This window comes from Panthera tigris, chromosome C2 (genome assembly GCF_018350195.1).
Source record: "Panthera tigris isolate Pti1 chromosome C2, P.tigris_Pti1_mat1.1, whole genome shotgun sequence".
Classification (NCBI taxonomy): domain Eukaryota; kingdom Metazoa; phylum Chordata; class Mammalia; order Carnivora; family Felidae; genus Panthera; species Panthera tigris.
The window spans coordinates 147,169,247-147,185,368 of record NC_056668.1 but is presented as its reverse complement, the minus strand read 5'-3'; the positions used below and the strand labels follow the sequence as shown (position 1 = coordinate 147,185,368).

Here is a 16,122-nt window from a genome sequence, read left to right as displayed (position 1 = left end):
GGGGAAGTGGGGAGGCTGGGCCGGGACGCACAGCAGGGACTTCGCAAACTCTGCAAACGCCCCTAGTTGAACGCGGAGGCTCCCGGCTGTGGAACGGCTCCTGCAGAACCTCAGATCCTCAGATGACACGCAGACTCCGCGTGCATTCTCCCGGAGCTCCTCTAACAACCCCACCTGCAGGGCATCCCCGAGCGCGCTGCGCACCCAGGAGTCGCGGGGCCACTTGGCTGCTGGGAAGCTGTGGACGTCCCGTCCGGGAAACCCGCGTCTAGGGAAGCCTGGAGAGTCACGGAGCAAGTGGCGACCCCGGGGCGGTGGGATGAGCCGGAGAGCCAGCTGAGAGCTCCCAGAAGCGGGTCCAGCCACTGCGGGGGCCATGGTAGGAATCTCAAGAGGGGACCCTCGGGTGGGCGGATGGGGTGGGCACCCAGGCAGGTTGCCGCGGACAGTGCGCACAGCTCTGGGTGCGTGGAGCCTGCGTGGCCTCCCGGAGCTGGAATTGTTCCGGAAGGTGGCTTAGGGGCTGCAACGGCTCTTATTTCTGCACCTAGGAGGAAGCGAAGGGGGCGAAGGCGTTGGGGGGGCGGCGGTGAGGGGGGCGGCGAGAAGCTGGGCAATTAGCTTTGCTGCTTCCCTAGGCGGGATGCCCGTAATAAGGGAGCTTTCATTATGGACCCGTACACCCTGGCTGAACCTTAATCCACGCAGAAATAGATTGGGCCTGGTAAGGGTCCAGTTCCTGGCGCCATCTCCTGGACCGCAGGGCAGGTGTGGGAGTGCTGGTTGATCTGGGATGTTGTTCAGGAAGTTGAAGAACTTGTGAACCGTTACCTTTCCACTGATAAAACTCACAGACACCAACAGGCGGAAAAGATAGACCCTTTGAGCGTGAGACCCACGCTACTTGTGCAGCCTTAGGAAAGGGGCTTCCCTCAGGACCGGCTGCTGCTTAGCTCTGCTTCCAGGTAGAAGCGACCTGCAGCCCCCACCCAACCTGCCTAGGGGGGGAGGGTATCAGACACCAGAATGAGTTTGAACTCTGAAGGAACCCACAGGGCTCTTCTGTCTGCTATGACTCACTCCCTCTTCCCGCTTGTAAGCACACAGAGGTTAGATTAGAGCTCACTGGAGATACTTCTCAGGGAGCTTAACTGTGGGCCTGGTGTTTAGAAGGGCGCCTAGAGATTCTTCTGTAGGATGGAGGGTCTCTGAGGGAACAGCCCCCTGGATGCAAAGGTGTCCTGGAGTTGTGGGGACCAGAGGCCAAGAGCTTGTCAATAGGAGGCTACACTCTCTCCAATGCTCATAGGTTTCTTTCTCAAGCTGCTAAAGAGAGAGAAATAATGGAATCTTAAGGTTGAAAGGGGGGAGTTGGGGCACCTGGGTGGCTCAGTTGGTTAAGCATCTGACTCTTGATTTCAGCTCAGGTCATGATCTCATGGTTCATAAGTTCGAATCCGAATCCCACCATTGGGGTCTGCACTGATAGTGTGGAGCCTGCTTGGGATTCTCTCTCTCTCTCCCTCTCTCTCTTCTCCTCCCCAGCTCACGTGTGTGCACTCTCTATCTCTCAAAATAAATAAACTTAAAACGAGAAAAGGGGGTGTAGTCAGAGGTACAGGATGTGAAACTGAAAAGTATGGAGATTTTTTTTACCGCAAAATTCCATGTTCAGGGGCAAAAGTATTGCCAGAAGAGGGTAGGGGCCAAAGCCATCAACTCAGAGGGTTGTTACAGGTCTGCAGGAGTCTCTTGATTTTAAAGGTGTGTATGACAGCATTCAGGCTGCTTGCGATGGAGGTGAGGTGAGCAGAGAGAGAAAGTACCTGCTGTCTGCTCTAGCAGCCTAAGGATGCATCAATGTTTGCTCTACTGCCCGTGTGGGCTTCCTATCCTTGCGAGCCTATAGTCTCCTGGCTTCTCATCCTTAGTTAGGAAGAGGACTTGCGTCTGAATTTAATTTGAGTCAGGGTCCACCTGCCAGAGAGAGGGGGTGGCCTGATAAGCAACTTCTGGCAGCAAAATGGCCTTGGAGATCTGAAGGTTTCTTTTGTTTCAACCTCTGAATGAAGGGTCCTATGGTCCAGAGGCTGGGGGCCCAAGGTACAGCCCGTCACTGACCAGAACAAGCACTGGAGGAGGTGGGGGACTGATCCTTTGGGAACTTCAGTTTCTTCTTCTGTAAAATGAGAGATTGAAGTAGATGTCCTTTGAAGTTCCATTTAGCTTCAAAAGTAGATGGTACGTGAATCATTTTGAGGTTGGATCCCAATCTGATGTTGACTTCTCAGCATGTACAATTATGATGGTGCTAGGGAGAAGTGGTTCTCAGCCCTGGCTCAGACTGCTCCCCAGACCAAATCCAGACCAGACCCAGACCAACGGATTTGTTTTTAAGGCTGCCCAGGTGACCCTAGTGTGCAGCCAAGACTGAAAAGCACAGGGCTAGAAGGCTGAGGGAATAGGAACTGCACTTCCCCAGATATCCCTGAATCTGTAGAGCTGCCATCCCTTGAGATAGTCCTAAAATAGAAGGTGTCGGTGAACTTCATCTGCAAATGATACATCTAATATGTCCTTCTTGCAGGATCGTTCCACAGAGAAACCTCTCGTAAGTCATTAAAACCGAGATGTGAACTTCCCCAACGTGTTTGAATATGGTAGCCTTTATTCAGTAATTCCTTAACACTGTCATATTACTGATCCAAGGCACATCAAACGAGAAACTCCGGGTTAGAAATATAAAGCTGAAAGTCTGGTGTCCTTAGATGTCTTTTTGCCAAAGTGAACACTGAGCTGCAGGACCTATGAGGGTATTTTTTGATCATCCTGAAGGGGTGTGGGTCTAAGATTGGGAGACACTTGCTATCTTTCCTTACAATGATGGCAGGTGACTTGGTGTGTGCCACGACTCAGAACTCGGATGAAAAATATTGATAGAAGAAGTTAAGATTATTATTGCCAACTTTAAAAAATGTTTTCTTCCTGGGGTGCTTGGGTGGCTCAATCAGTTAAGCATCCGACTTTGGCTCAGGGCATGATCTTGTGGTTCATGAGTTTGAGCCCCACGTCGGGCTCTGTGCTGATAGCTGGAAGCCTGGAGCCTGCTTCAGGTTCTATGTCTCCCTCTCTCTCTGCCCCTCTCCTGCTCATGCTCTGTCTTTCTCTCTCTCAAAAATAAATAAACATTAAATACAATTTTTAATTAAAAAAATAAAAATAAACTGTTTTCTTCCTGATCATATATATGCCCATACTGCCAATTTCTATAGGTAACCATGTATCATTTTGGCATATTTCCTACTCTGATTATTATTATTATTATTTTTTAAATGTTTATTTATTTTTGAGAAAGAGAGCATGAGTGGCGGGGGTGTGGGTGTGTGTGGGGGGGGGGGGGGACAGAGACAGGGAGACACAGAATCCAAAGCAGGTTGCAGGCTCTGAGCTGTCAGCACAGAGCCGGACTTGGGGCTCAAACTCACTGAGATCATGACGGGAGCTGAAGTTGGATACTTAACCAACTGAGCGACCCAGGCGCCCCTGAGTATTATTTTAAAGAGATGAGATTATACCAAACATGCAGTTTTTTAGTTTGATTTGTTTTACTCCACTTTTTGTCAAAACACATTCCATGTCTGCATCTCCAAAAAATACTCATAACCATACTTTCAATACTCAGCACCACAGTGATTTTGATAATCATCTCTCTGCTTGTGGACTTTAAGTTGTTCCCACTTTGGAGCTGTTTTCAGTGGTGCGTGGCCAGCTTCTGATTATCCGTGGACTTGGGGATCTGAGTGCCTGGCTAAGTGGAAATCAGACAAGCTCACAAGAACAAATTATTTTAGCCTCTTTAGAAAAGATCTTACTGCAGTTACCTTCCAGGGCCCAGAGTGTGGGTGTGGGAGGCATTTCCTCTTGTCTGTCTTCACTCTACACTGCGTTATGTCATCAGACAGGTAGCCATGGAGGGAAGAGGGTCCCAGGAGAACTCACACATGGGTCAGTTCTCCTCAAAGGAACCAAGAGCTAAAATCGCTGGTGGTTAAGACTTAGAAGGGAATCTCTAGGTGAAGGAGCTGAGATCAGAGAAGGGATGTGACCTTCCCAGGGTTACTCAGAGCTCTGTTAGAGCCCAGTTCTCCTAGTCCTCCATAGCCTCTTCATGTACTTGAGGCATTTGGTGCAGCTTGGAGTGGCAAAGGAAAGGACACAGGGTTTAAAATCAGAATGAGGTTTGTGCCAGGCTAGGCTACCACACGGCCCTGGGTAAGCACTCCAGTACTCTGAGCTTCAGGCCCCTCTGTAGCATGGGCTTATAATAACAGACTGTTACAGGGGCGCCTGGGTGGCTCAGTCGGTTAAGCGTCCGACTTCGGCTCAGGTCATGATCTCGCTGTCCGTGAGTTCGAGCCCCGTGTCGGGCTCTGTGCTGACAGCTCAGGGCGTGGAGCCTGCTTTGGATTCTGTGTCTCCCTCTCTCTGCCCCTCCTCCACTCACTGTCTATCAAAAAAAATGAACAAATGTTAAAAAAATTTAAAAAAAAATAATGGATTGTTACAAGGAGCAAATGGAATCAACAAAAGTAAAACGCTTGATGCCCCAAAGGTGCTTTAAGAATGAGGGCCTTACAGAAGACCCACAAAATAGTTTTCTTTTTGTCAGAACCTAAATAAAACAAATGGTAAGGAAGTTGCTGATGCATTTTCATGCACGACTAGTCAAAGAGGGGCTACTGGGACACTTCTGTAACTATGGATCATATGCAGACAGATTCTATTCTAAAGCAGTTCTCTTGCTCCTTTAAATCTTTCTTCTCACCAGGCAGGAAATACCCAGCCTTCAGGAGATGTTTGCCCAGTTTGCGTGCCCTGGGCCTCCTTGCTGAACACTGGATGAGCATGCGGTCCCCACTCAGCCACAGGCCCCTGAGGTCTAATGCTGGGGTGCTCCAGGCAATCACCTGGCCCAAGTTTCTCAGGCTCACCTGAAGAAAACAGGGGAAACTCATTTTGGAATCAGAACTGGGAACAGTGACATTCCAGCCCTTGGAGCCCATGGGGAATTTGATACCCTTTCTCTTGTGGGCACCCCTGTAACCTGCTGCATAGATGAGCCAGGCTCTGCACAGGACTGGCCAGGGAGCAGAGGGTTGTAAATAATCCACTGGCCCTAATTAGCTGAAGAAGAGGCTGGTTCACAAAGCAGTGGGTCGGGAGTGGGGGTGGGGAATAAGCTTCACAAAGAGATGAGTTCCTTAGTTGTTTCAAGGGCCGGAGAAAGAAATGTGCTTCAAACAGGCTTCAAAGATGGCAACAGCCCCCTCAGAACAGACTTGGGAGGCCCAGCCCTCCCTCCCACCCAGGGTACCAGTGTAGAAACAGAGTGCATCAGGGTTCCTCAAGGCCCAGGTGCTGTGAGAAACCTGGGCCGTCTTTGCTTGGATCCCTTTTTGATGTGATTGTGGATGTGTTTCCATCTGGGGAGCTTGGGGTGCCCTCCCCCTGTTGTCTGGATGGGCCTACACAAGTCTGCCTCTGAAGGACCATCTGGCCCGAGAGTGAGGACAAAACAGTGGTTTGTGGGTGAGCCCCCGGCTGCCCTTCTTCTCTGTGTGGACCCCCACCCCCAACACACACCCACAGATACAGACCCTATTCTTTGAGGTGGCCTGGGATATGGCTGTATTCCCCGGGGGGCCCAGCCAGGTGGCCCTGGAACTGCTCACCGAGTGGAAGCTGGAAGGTGCCTTATGATAGCAGCTGGTGAATTCAGTGGTGACTGGGTGTTAAGAGTGAAAGGGAGGGAGAAGGGGAAGTGGAGGGTGAGGAAACAGCAGAAGCCTTACACTGTTCTCTAGGCCTTGACTGGTTCTCAATGAACATGTGCCTCTTCTAGGCAGGGCTTGAGTCTGTCCCAGTGGCTTTGGAATTCTCAAGTGGCACATCTAGGAGGCCATGAAAGAGGAATTCACAGTCTTCTGTTACGAGTGTATCTGTGTTCTCCCTCTCTCTTTGCTGCCGTGCCGTTCATCCATCCATTCAGAAAATACCCGCTGTAAGCCAGACATAGTGCTAGGGCAGAAAATTCAAAGATGAGTGACAGAGACCCTGTCCCTGGGGAGTATGTGGTCTGGTGATGCCGTCTGTGTGTGCGTGCCCATGTGGGTGTATATGTGGGGCACAGCAGGTGGTAAGTTCAGGGCAGAGGGAGGCACAAAGAAATGTTTCTGTCCTGTGAGCTAAATGCTCTGATGCAGAGGCAGAGAAGGGCGCTTCTGAGGAGTGGGGAGGCAGGGGGAGGGTCTAAGGATGGCTGAAGAAAAGAGAAGCCATGATTATCTATTAGAATAGCTAAACAGCAAAACGCCCTAACAATTTCAAGTGCTGGCCAGGATGCGCCGTAACTGGAATGCTCACACGTTAAAGGTAGATATGTACGGTGATAGAACCACACCGGAAAACAGCTTGTCAGTTCCCTGTACAGTTACATACGCACTTCCCACAGAACCCAGCAATCCTCTTCCTGCGTATTTACCCCAGAGGAATGAAAAACATATGTCTACACAAACACCTGGATCCAAATGCGTACACTAGCTTTATACATAATTTCCCCGAACTAGAAGCAAACCAAATGTCCTCAAGTGTAGGTTGGACCAACAGGGTGAGATCCAGCCATACTGTGCAGTAAAGACAGCAATCTACTGCGACACACAACAACGGGATGAGTCTCAAAGGCACTTGCTGCGCAGAAGAAACCCATCTCAAAAGGTTACCTACTGTGTGATTCCATTTATCTGACATTCTGGGAGACATGAAGCCACAGGTGGTAGAGAACAGGTGATGGCTGCCAGGGGCTGGGGATGGAGAGGCTGTGACTCCAAAGGCAGGGCACGAGGGAGGCCTTTGGAGCGACGGAACTGTTGTCTCCTGATTGTGGTGGTGGTTCTATACATGTGTGTGAAAACTCCTAGAACTGTCCACAAAGATTTTAGTTGTACTGTACCTTAAAATAACAGAACAACAAGAAGGGAAGGCAGTCTAGCAGAAGGAACAGCATGTGCAAAGCTCTGGAGGCAAAAGTGAGCTGTCAAAAGTTGGCTGAAAGTGAGTTAGGGGGAACCTCCTGGAAATAGGGCTGGAGACAGAGTTTGGCTCTTGGGCATGGGTGGATTTGTGTTAATTATCCCGAGGGCAGCAGAGGGCAGCGAGGCCAATGGAAGAGATTTTGAGCATGGAGAGGTGAGATGGGTTTGCATTTTAAGAGCAGTTTCAGAGGGAGGGGAGGCTACAGGGAGTGGAGGGGAGTGTCTGGGAAAGGAAGGTGATCTGGAAGGACATGAGGGAGGATGGACCCTGTGACTGGCCGGGAGGGAACAGGTGAGAGGGATATATTTGGGCTGGAGAACCGCTAGTCCTTGGTAACCTCAGATAGGGAGCCTGGGCAGGTCAGGAGTGACTTGTTTCTTGTCCAGGCATGTAGGTATACAGGCCTCTTGTCTGCCGTCTTCCTCTCTCTTCATTTTCATTTTTATTTATCTGATGGTGCCCTTTAGTCACACTCAGAAGTAATCATGATGTAGAAGTAACTGACTTAAAAATGATGCCAATCATTTTAATTCTAGAAAACAGATTACTATGTTATATTCTTAAGACCCACAGTGAAGTGTTTGACTTTTCTCCCTTAACCTTCTAAATTGGTTCTGCCCTTATAATCATCAAAGTAGGGTAGGGGCAGTCGCAAGAATAAATGAGTATGGTGTTGGCTCTGTTGTCCCCACCACCTTGCCTGTGGTCCCCAGTGCTCCCTACCGGCCAGTGTGTGGCTCCTTCATCTCTCCGTCCCCAACTTCCCCTCCTGCCACGGGCTTGACTTTGGGTTTCTACTAAGTGGCCGCAGGAAGGGGCTATGTCACATGCTGTTTACTTGTGGGCAGTTTTTGTTTGGCTTTCGAGGGTGTTTGCTTGCAATGAGCAAACAGCCTCTTCCAGAGAGCCATCTGGAGAATTCAAATGCTTTCATTTTGGCTCGGGCAACAGGTTCATGGCTCCATGTATAAAAGCCAAGTCAGATAGGGATTCTTTCAGAAATGTTATCAGCCAGAGAACTGGTGGAAGACATCAGAGGGGAGAGGACTAGAAGAGAGAAAGGGAGAGAAAAAGAGAAGCGTCAACGCCAGAGACGTGTGGATGTGAGATGAGGGGACTGAGGCTCAGAGACAAAAAGGACTGGCCCCATGGGGGAGCAGGCAAGAGCTCCTCACAGCCTGTGATCCTGGCGCTCAGGGGACGCAGGGCTCTGGGGCTGTAGCGGGCACAGTGTCCTGGGCTGCTTTCAGCAGTGTGTTGCCCTCTGGCAGAGCAGTGATGTTTTCCACTGTCCTGGCCGACGAAGTCTCACTGACACCGTCTCTCTCCGTGCTTCACATGCCAGGTATCAGCCCCGTGCTCCTGCTGTGGGAGGCGGGGGCGGGGGCGTTAACAGCAGAGCAAACCCGGCTGATCCAGTGGCTGGCCTTGCCTCCGTCCAGACTGGTTTTGCACCAGTGCTGGGCATTCATTCCCAATGCATCAGGCACTGGTGAATTGTCAAGACATTCTGTCTCTTATATCTCATTTTCCACATTTCCTGGAAAGAGATTGTCCATGTGAATCTACTCCTTCATATACATAAACGAGCAGCATATACCTCCTTCAATAATTTCTACAATCCAGCTAAGTACTTAGGCGGACAGTGTTGTCTATGGCCATCTTCCCATCCGGACTGTAAACTGAGGGCAATAATTTAAAAGCTTTTTAAGATCGCTTTAGTACTTTTAAATGCTTGGTGCCATGCTTGAGGTGGGAAGAGAAGACCCAAATATAGCCAAATCAAATATAGTCAATATCAGAGGGTCATAATTTCAAAAAGCATGGCACCGAGCGTGGTCACTCTTTTCCCCAAAGGAGATGAGCGAATTCCAGCCCCAGGGAAAACGCGATAACCGATGACCACCCAGATGGAAGGAAGCAGGGGAGGGAGGTCAGGTAGGGAGGAGCAAAAGTCTCAAGCTGTGCCCAGGCTGGGGTGGGGCTCTGGGTTGTGTTGTCTGGGATTCTGGACGCACTGGAGGTGGAGGCTGTAGGCAGTGTGAGGGCTCGATGCTGGGATGGCTAGTGAATGGGCCATTTGGGCGTCCATCCCTGTGCTCTGAGGAAGGTGGGCAGGGCACACACGCTTCTTTCTCTAGGACAGAGTGGCTCTGTTGTCTGTCCATACAGAGTCTCAGTGTGTACCTCCTGGGGGAACTGGACCCCGGCTCAGGGACTGGCTGGCGGCAGGGGTGGCCTCCTAGACAGTCTGAGCACTCCCTGCCGGCCTCCCTGTGCACCAGCCACTGTCTGCAGGGCCCCGGGCCCAGTCAGCTCATGCAGTCAATCACCGAGTTCTGTCTCGCCCTCCTCCCCCTACTACCCTCGCTTCGCCTGGCACTCTAGAGATCCTGTTGCAACTACAAAGACGCTATTGTATTCCTTTTTTTCCCCCAGAACATTCTCTCTTGAAACTCTAGTTAAAATCCCATCATTTCCCTTTGGGGTGGGGGTGCAGATGGCTGACTGGGCAATGCCACTCTGTTTAGTCACTTCACTGAGAGGGGGGAAAGGCTCCTGGCCCTTTGTTCACATGCACTCACCCCCCTTGCAGTGGCGCTCACTCCCAGGGTGGATGGGTTTAAACTGTAATTGTTGCAATAGCTTACTTGATACGGTTTTAAAGCATGAAGGGTTCAAAGGGTGCTTTTCCCCCTCAGATTTTTATTTAAATTCTAGTTGGTTAACATACACTGCAATATTGGTTTCAGGAGTAGAAGTCAGTGATCCATCACTTACATGCAATGCCCAGTGCTCATCACAAGTGCCCTCCTAATACCCATCCCCCATCTAGCCCATCCCCCACCCACCTCCCTCCACCAATCCTCAGTTTGTTCTCTATTGTTAAGTCTCATGGTTGGGATGCCTGGGTGGCTCAGTCAGTTAAGCATCTGATGTCCGCTCAGGTCATGATTTCATGGTTCATGAGTTTGAGTCCCCCTGGTGAGCTTGAGCCCCGCTTCGGGTGAGCTCTGCTTCTCTCTCTCTGCCCCTTGTGGGGTTCTCAATCTCTCTCTCTCTCCCTCTCTCTCTCTCTGCCCCTCTCTCACTTGTGCCCTCTGTTTCTCAAAAAAAATATATCTCTCAAGGTTTGTTTCCCTTTCTCTTTTCTTCCCCCCTCCCATATGTCCATCTGTTGAGTTTCTTAAATTTCATGTATGAGAGAAATCATATGGTATTTGTCTTTCTCTGACTTATTTCACTTTGCACAATATGCTCTAGTTCCATCCATGTTGTTGCAAATGGCAAGATTTCATTCTTGTTGATGGCTGAGTAATTACATTGTATTTATATATACCACATCTTTATCCATTCATCAGACGATGGACATTTGGGCTCTCTCCATAGCTTGGCTCTTGATAATGCTGCTATAAACATCGGGGTGCAAGTATCCCTTTAAATCTGTATTTTTGTATCCTCAAGAGGTGATTTGTAATCAGAATTAAATTCAAACCCTGCTTACTACCTTGGGCAAGTCACTGGACCTTTAACCTCAGCCTCAGTTTCCCCATGAACATAATACCATCCCCTTGTGAGATTGTGTGTTTGACACTATAATGAGGAAAAAGCATTTCATATCATGGTCATCAGCATATACCAAGTGTGCAATTAATGAGAGCTGTGATTACATAGTCCCTAGACAACAGATAGGGCTGCAGAGGCCTGAGCCTCTACAACTGTTAGTAGGATCCCTCAGTGCCTCAAGGGGAATAGGAGTGGGGAGTAGCCTTGGACCCTAGCTCCAATGCATAAAGGGTTCTAGAATGGGGGGGGGGTATATGCTATAAAGGGGATTCCATTATATCAGCCATCCCTACAGTGGTGAACTAGAGAAAGATGGAATCAAGTGGTAGAAGTAAAAGGGTACGTCGTTCGAGGGTTCTTGACCTGGAGTCCATACATAGAATTCAGGGGAGCCCTACACCTGACTGAAGAAAAGTTACATCTTTACTTTTACTAAGGAAACCCCTAACTGAAATGCAGTGTTTCTTTAATAAGGAATGTAGGCACGAACCAGAATAGTGTTAGCAGGACATGCGACCTTGTCACCAGGAGGAATCACGGATATTTTATGTCATGACAGTGGAGACACGGACTTTGAAGCATATTCTTTTCTCCTGACTGCTTTGAAAGTGCACTTGTTACGAGATGTGCTGGTAGATATGTTATTTAATGTATTGATAAAGAAGAACGTGTATTATTATACCATACATTTATTTTTTAGGTGACTGTCCTAACTTTATTTCAGCATATAGTATATTCAATACAATGTATTCAATATAATTGATTGCCTTTGGAACCCTATGTCTTTTATTTTGTACATTTAAAGGAAGCATCCTGAGAAGGATCCATGGCTTCACTAGGTGACTAGAAGCGTCTTTGGTGCTAAAAAGATTCAGAACTCCTGCTTCTGTGTAGGCATTCATCTGTGTGATCTGATCTTGGCAGTGTGCTAACGGCCCCCTTTGCCTAAAAGTATCTTCCCTCAGCCTCTACTCCAGGATCACTTAAAAAATAATTTTCAACAAACTTCTTGTGTGTACTAGGCACTCTCCTGGGTGTCGAAATATAATTTCCTCTCAGTACTAATAACAACATATATTTGCACTGGGCTTTGTGGCTTTCTTATAGATTATCTCATTGAATCCTTAATCCTTCAACTGTTAAGGCTGGTGTCATTAAACCCATTTTAGAGATCGGTAATACAGTAATTTAGAGAACACTGATGCTGAGTAATGGCCAGGTCACACAGTTACCAATAGGAAGGACTTCACGGCGGGCCCTCCAACCACCGATGCGACACTGTTTCCAATCGATTAGCCTGAAAATTTTCACAATTTAGATGTTTCACCTTGATACCTGGTCTTTGGAAATTTTCTGTTAAAAGGAAATATCCTTGGAAATTAGTTCGTTGTGGAGAGTGTTGTGCTGAGAATCTGAGTCCCAGGTATATCGTCTTCAAATATAGGAGAGCCCTGAGGGTGGGCTGGGTGCGGATTTGGGAAGGCCTGGGAGCAGGACCGCCTTGGGGAATGGTGCATGGGGGCAGGAGACACAGGTGTGTTAGAGCAGGGTGTTGGGGATAAGGGAGGCCAGTGCTGAGCGAAGGAGCCCAGACACTGAGGGGGAGCTCTTAAGCCCAACTCGACTCTCTCTGTGTGTTTAGCTTGAGGAGCCTCCAAAACATGGGGGGGCCGAGCCCCCGACATCTAAGCAGCATCTCTCCACGAGGACACAGGGAATCCCTGTTTCTGGACCAAGAGCACGTGCAATGGGCAAGCAGAGTGTTTCTTTGTATCGTGAGACTTGCTCCTGTTCTGGAGCACTGAGAGGGTCCTTGAGGCACCCCTGGGCACTTCCTGTTGTCTCTTGCCCCTGCCTATGGCTTTCTGCCTAGTTTGTGAACCCCGGAAAGACGGCAGCTCTCCTGCAGCACCCAGTGTGGATGCAGAGGACGTGCTCAGCAAGTGTTTTAGTTGGGTGGTAGCCTCCCATATATCACATTTAAGTCTTTCCAGAGCTGTCCAATATAAATTCTGGAGGTGATGAAAATCCTCTATTCTGTGCTGCCCGTCATGGGAGCCACTACCCACGGTGGCTATCGAGTACCTGAAATGTGACTAGTGTGACCAGGAATGAAGATTTCAAATTTTAATTAATTTAAATGTAAACAGTCACATGTGATCAATGGCTCTTATATTGAGTGGTACAGCTCTGAACCAATAAGTATAAACTGATGTGCAGATAAAACCCAGGCTGCTGGCACAGTGAATGAAGTAAGCTGGGTATAGTGGAAAAAAAATCAATCTGTTTTGTTTTCTCAAGTTTTATTGAGCCACGGTCAAACAAGTGTTTATCTTCTATGAAAGACAATAAAGCTAGTGAGATCCCAAAGGCAAAGGTCTTTCCTCCTCGGTGTTAGGAGACAATAGGGAATGGCGGGGCCTGCAACGAACTATAGAGAGCATGTTGTTGAAAGCGAGCCGTACTCTTCTCCATCTGTGCGAGAACATGGGCCCAAGCTGTGGCCGGAACTTCCTCTTTTCAAGGGAAGCCCCAAATCTGGATTTTTTATGTGAAATATCCTGGTTTTTAAACATTGGTTTGAATTTAGTAAAAATACTTCAGGCCAGGCAAAACCCATCTGTAGGCCAGATTTGGCCCATGGTCCCAGTTTACAGAGTCTCCTCTATGCCTTATCCTGAAGACGTCCATTTGACCTGCTACAACTGGGTTGGATTTAAGACAAGAGTGAGGTGGAGTCTTCCCTTAGTGTCTTTGTGGGCTCAGTTTCCCCTGTCGTCATGGGTTTGGCCAGAGAGGGGAGAAGTGTGTCTGAAAGACCGACTCCCCCCCACCCCCCACCTCTGCCCCTTCTCTGAGGTTGTGTCCTGTCCTCTGAGCAGCCAGGGAGTAGAATACTCTTGAAGGCTGGAATGGGATGGCCTAAGAAAAACTTGATGTATATATATTTTTTTTTTTAATTTTTTTTTCAACGTTTTTTATTTATTTTTGGGACAGAGAGAGACAGAGCATGAACGGGGGAGGGGCAGAGAGAGAGGGAGACACAGATTGATGTATATTTTTAAGCAAGAACTCCCGGGGCGTCTGGGTGGCTCAGTCAGTTAAGCGTCCAACTTCGGCTCAGGTCATGATCTCACGGTCTGTGGGTTCGAGCCCAGCATCGAGCTCTGTGCTGCCAGCTCAGAGCCTGGAATCTGCTTTGGATTCTGTGTCTCCCTCTGTCTCTGCCCCTCACCCATTCACACTCTGTCTCTCTTGCTCTCAAAAATAAACATTAAAAAAAAAAAAAAAAAAAAAAGAAAGAAATCCCTACTCCTTTCCCACCCCAGCTCCACTCCTGGGCCTGAGAGCAAAATATATGGCAGTTAATACAAGGGCAGCCAGAGAAAATTTCTAACAAATGACAGGGTCTCCAAAATTCCATCTGGCCTGCGGTGTTTCCCACACTGGTGCTCTTGTGAGCTGGAACAAAATGGTAATTCAGTTATGGATACAGAGAGGACTCCTGGGGCCAGCAGGACTGCAAAGGCCCCATCGTATAATCAATGTAGAGACAGCAGAACAAGGGCGAGCAGGGAGGGAGAGGTAAAGGACTATGCTTAACTCCCTCTCAACTCAGGAGTGGGCAGAGGCTTTACACCCCAACCTATAGGGCATGCATTCTCCGTGCAGATTCCAGAAGCCCTACCATGGAGGTAACCCCATGGGTGTTGCTAGAAAATTATGAGACTAGTAATAGTAAGAATGTTAACACTGATCGAACATAGCTTATGTCAGGCTTTGTTTTGAATGCTTTGCCTACAACAGCTCATATAACTCTTGCGGTGCTCAGTGGAGTGTTTTTATTTTTACGAAGTCACATTCTTTTCCCACCAGAATGTCACCATCATAAGGGTAGTGACTTTTGTCTGTTTTCTTCACGGCCTGTCTCTGCCTGGAGGAGTACTTGGCTCAGGAGGTTCTGCTAAATGAGCTAATGAATAGTCCACCTTACAAAGGAGGTACTCTTCTTATTGCCATTATACAGATGAGGAACTTGAGGCCCAAGGTGACAGCAATGACACAGTGGAGCTGGAATCAAAATCCAGGCAGTCTGGCTCCGAGCCCATGTGTTACTAACGGACTGGTGATGGCAGGCCAGCCTGGTAAACGGTTGCCTCCCTCTGGGCCCAGAGAGGACACTTGTCAAACAGCTTGGGGACTCGAGAAAGGTTGTGGTGGGCACATTTGTTCTGGGGGCTGGTCCTGCGGTTAGGGGCTGAGTGCGGGTCTCGGGGACCATTTGGATGTGGGCTGCTCAGTCCCTTTCTTAGCCTATGCCTGTGGTCTGGGGCCATCCGTACCGAGCCTGAGGACTTGTGGAGTCCCTGGAGAATGTGCACAAACCCTGAGAGACTGTTTGTCTTTCCGATGACAGATAGGTCACTCTGTCCCTGGAGCAGAGACCTGGCGGCTGCATGTGTTACAACCCTATGTAGAACCGCACATTCCATGCTTCCTTCATATGCTGAGCAGTGAGTCAGAGCTGAGGTTAGAACTTGGGCTAGAATCCTATTCCCTCAGGGGCAGGGCTGAGGGCCCCTGTGATGGGCAGCTCCGTGAGCCAGGGTTCTTTGCTTGGGGCAGGAGGCACAGAAGTTTTCCTTCTTGTCCAGCCTCTGCCCTCTAAGATCGATACCTTAGATGACAACTGCAACCGCCTGTGAGAGGGTCACAGGAATGTAGTTTTGTGTGTGACCCACAGAAGTGTTTCAGATTGAGCAACAACATTGTTTTCCAAAAATACACTCCCTCGGGCTTGTCGTCCATGGGCTGCTCTGACCCTCACCGCACAGACTCTTCCCTCTCTAGCTGAACCTCACGTGACACTGCCCAGGGAAAACTCCTCCCCCTCCTCCCAGCTGACATTTATTGAGCATCTACTAGGAGCCTGAAATCCTTGTATGCATTTGACATTTGTCTCATTGAATTTGCCTAACTGCCCTATAAGGCTGTGTCTTAGGTTGGCTTCTCCCCAAAGCAGACCTTGAGACAAGGATTCCAATGTGAGTAATTTATCTGGAAGACGGCAGTATAAGACAGCAGCAGGTGAGGCTGAGGGGGTGGGGAATGGAGAGTGAGACCAGGAGGCAGCTGATGCAGGTTGCTGGAAGGAGCAGGTTACCACGGTGGGCTGGAGCTTGTTCCTGCTGGGGACTTCAGGGGGACTATGTAGAACAGGCCTCAGAGTCGTCCTACCTGACAGCTGGAGCAGATGGGAACTTTACCCACCAGTTCCTGTCTGTCATGGGTTGACGGCTGATCCTGGGGGGTATTAACTTCCTGGCGGGCATATTCCAGCATCCAAAGCAAGCCTGAAGGCAGAGTCAAAGCCGCTTGTGGGAGGGGATATGGGCAAGGCACGGATAGCACCCACTATAGGTAGGTATGTCTATTTCCCCCATTTTACCGGTGAGAAAATGG

General features: G+C 49.1%; 1 protein-coding gene across 1 annotated transcript in view; it reads left to right on the top strand.

Annotated features, from left to right (window-relative positions):
• Positions 1-357: 357 nt before the first annotated feature.
• Positions 358-16,122, top strand: part of GASK1A (golgi associated kinase 1A) — a 56,706-nt gene continuing 40,941 nt past the window's right edge. The window contains exon 1 of the mRNA XM_007075076.3: positions 358-379. Coding sequence (XP_007075138.2) covers positions 377-379 — 3 coding nt within the window. The 5' untranslated portion in view covers positions 358-376. The remainder of the gene's footprint in view (positions 380-16,122) is intronic.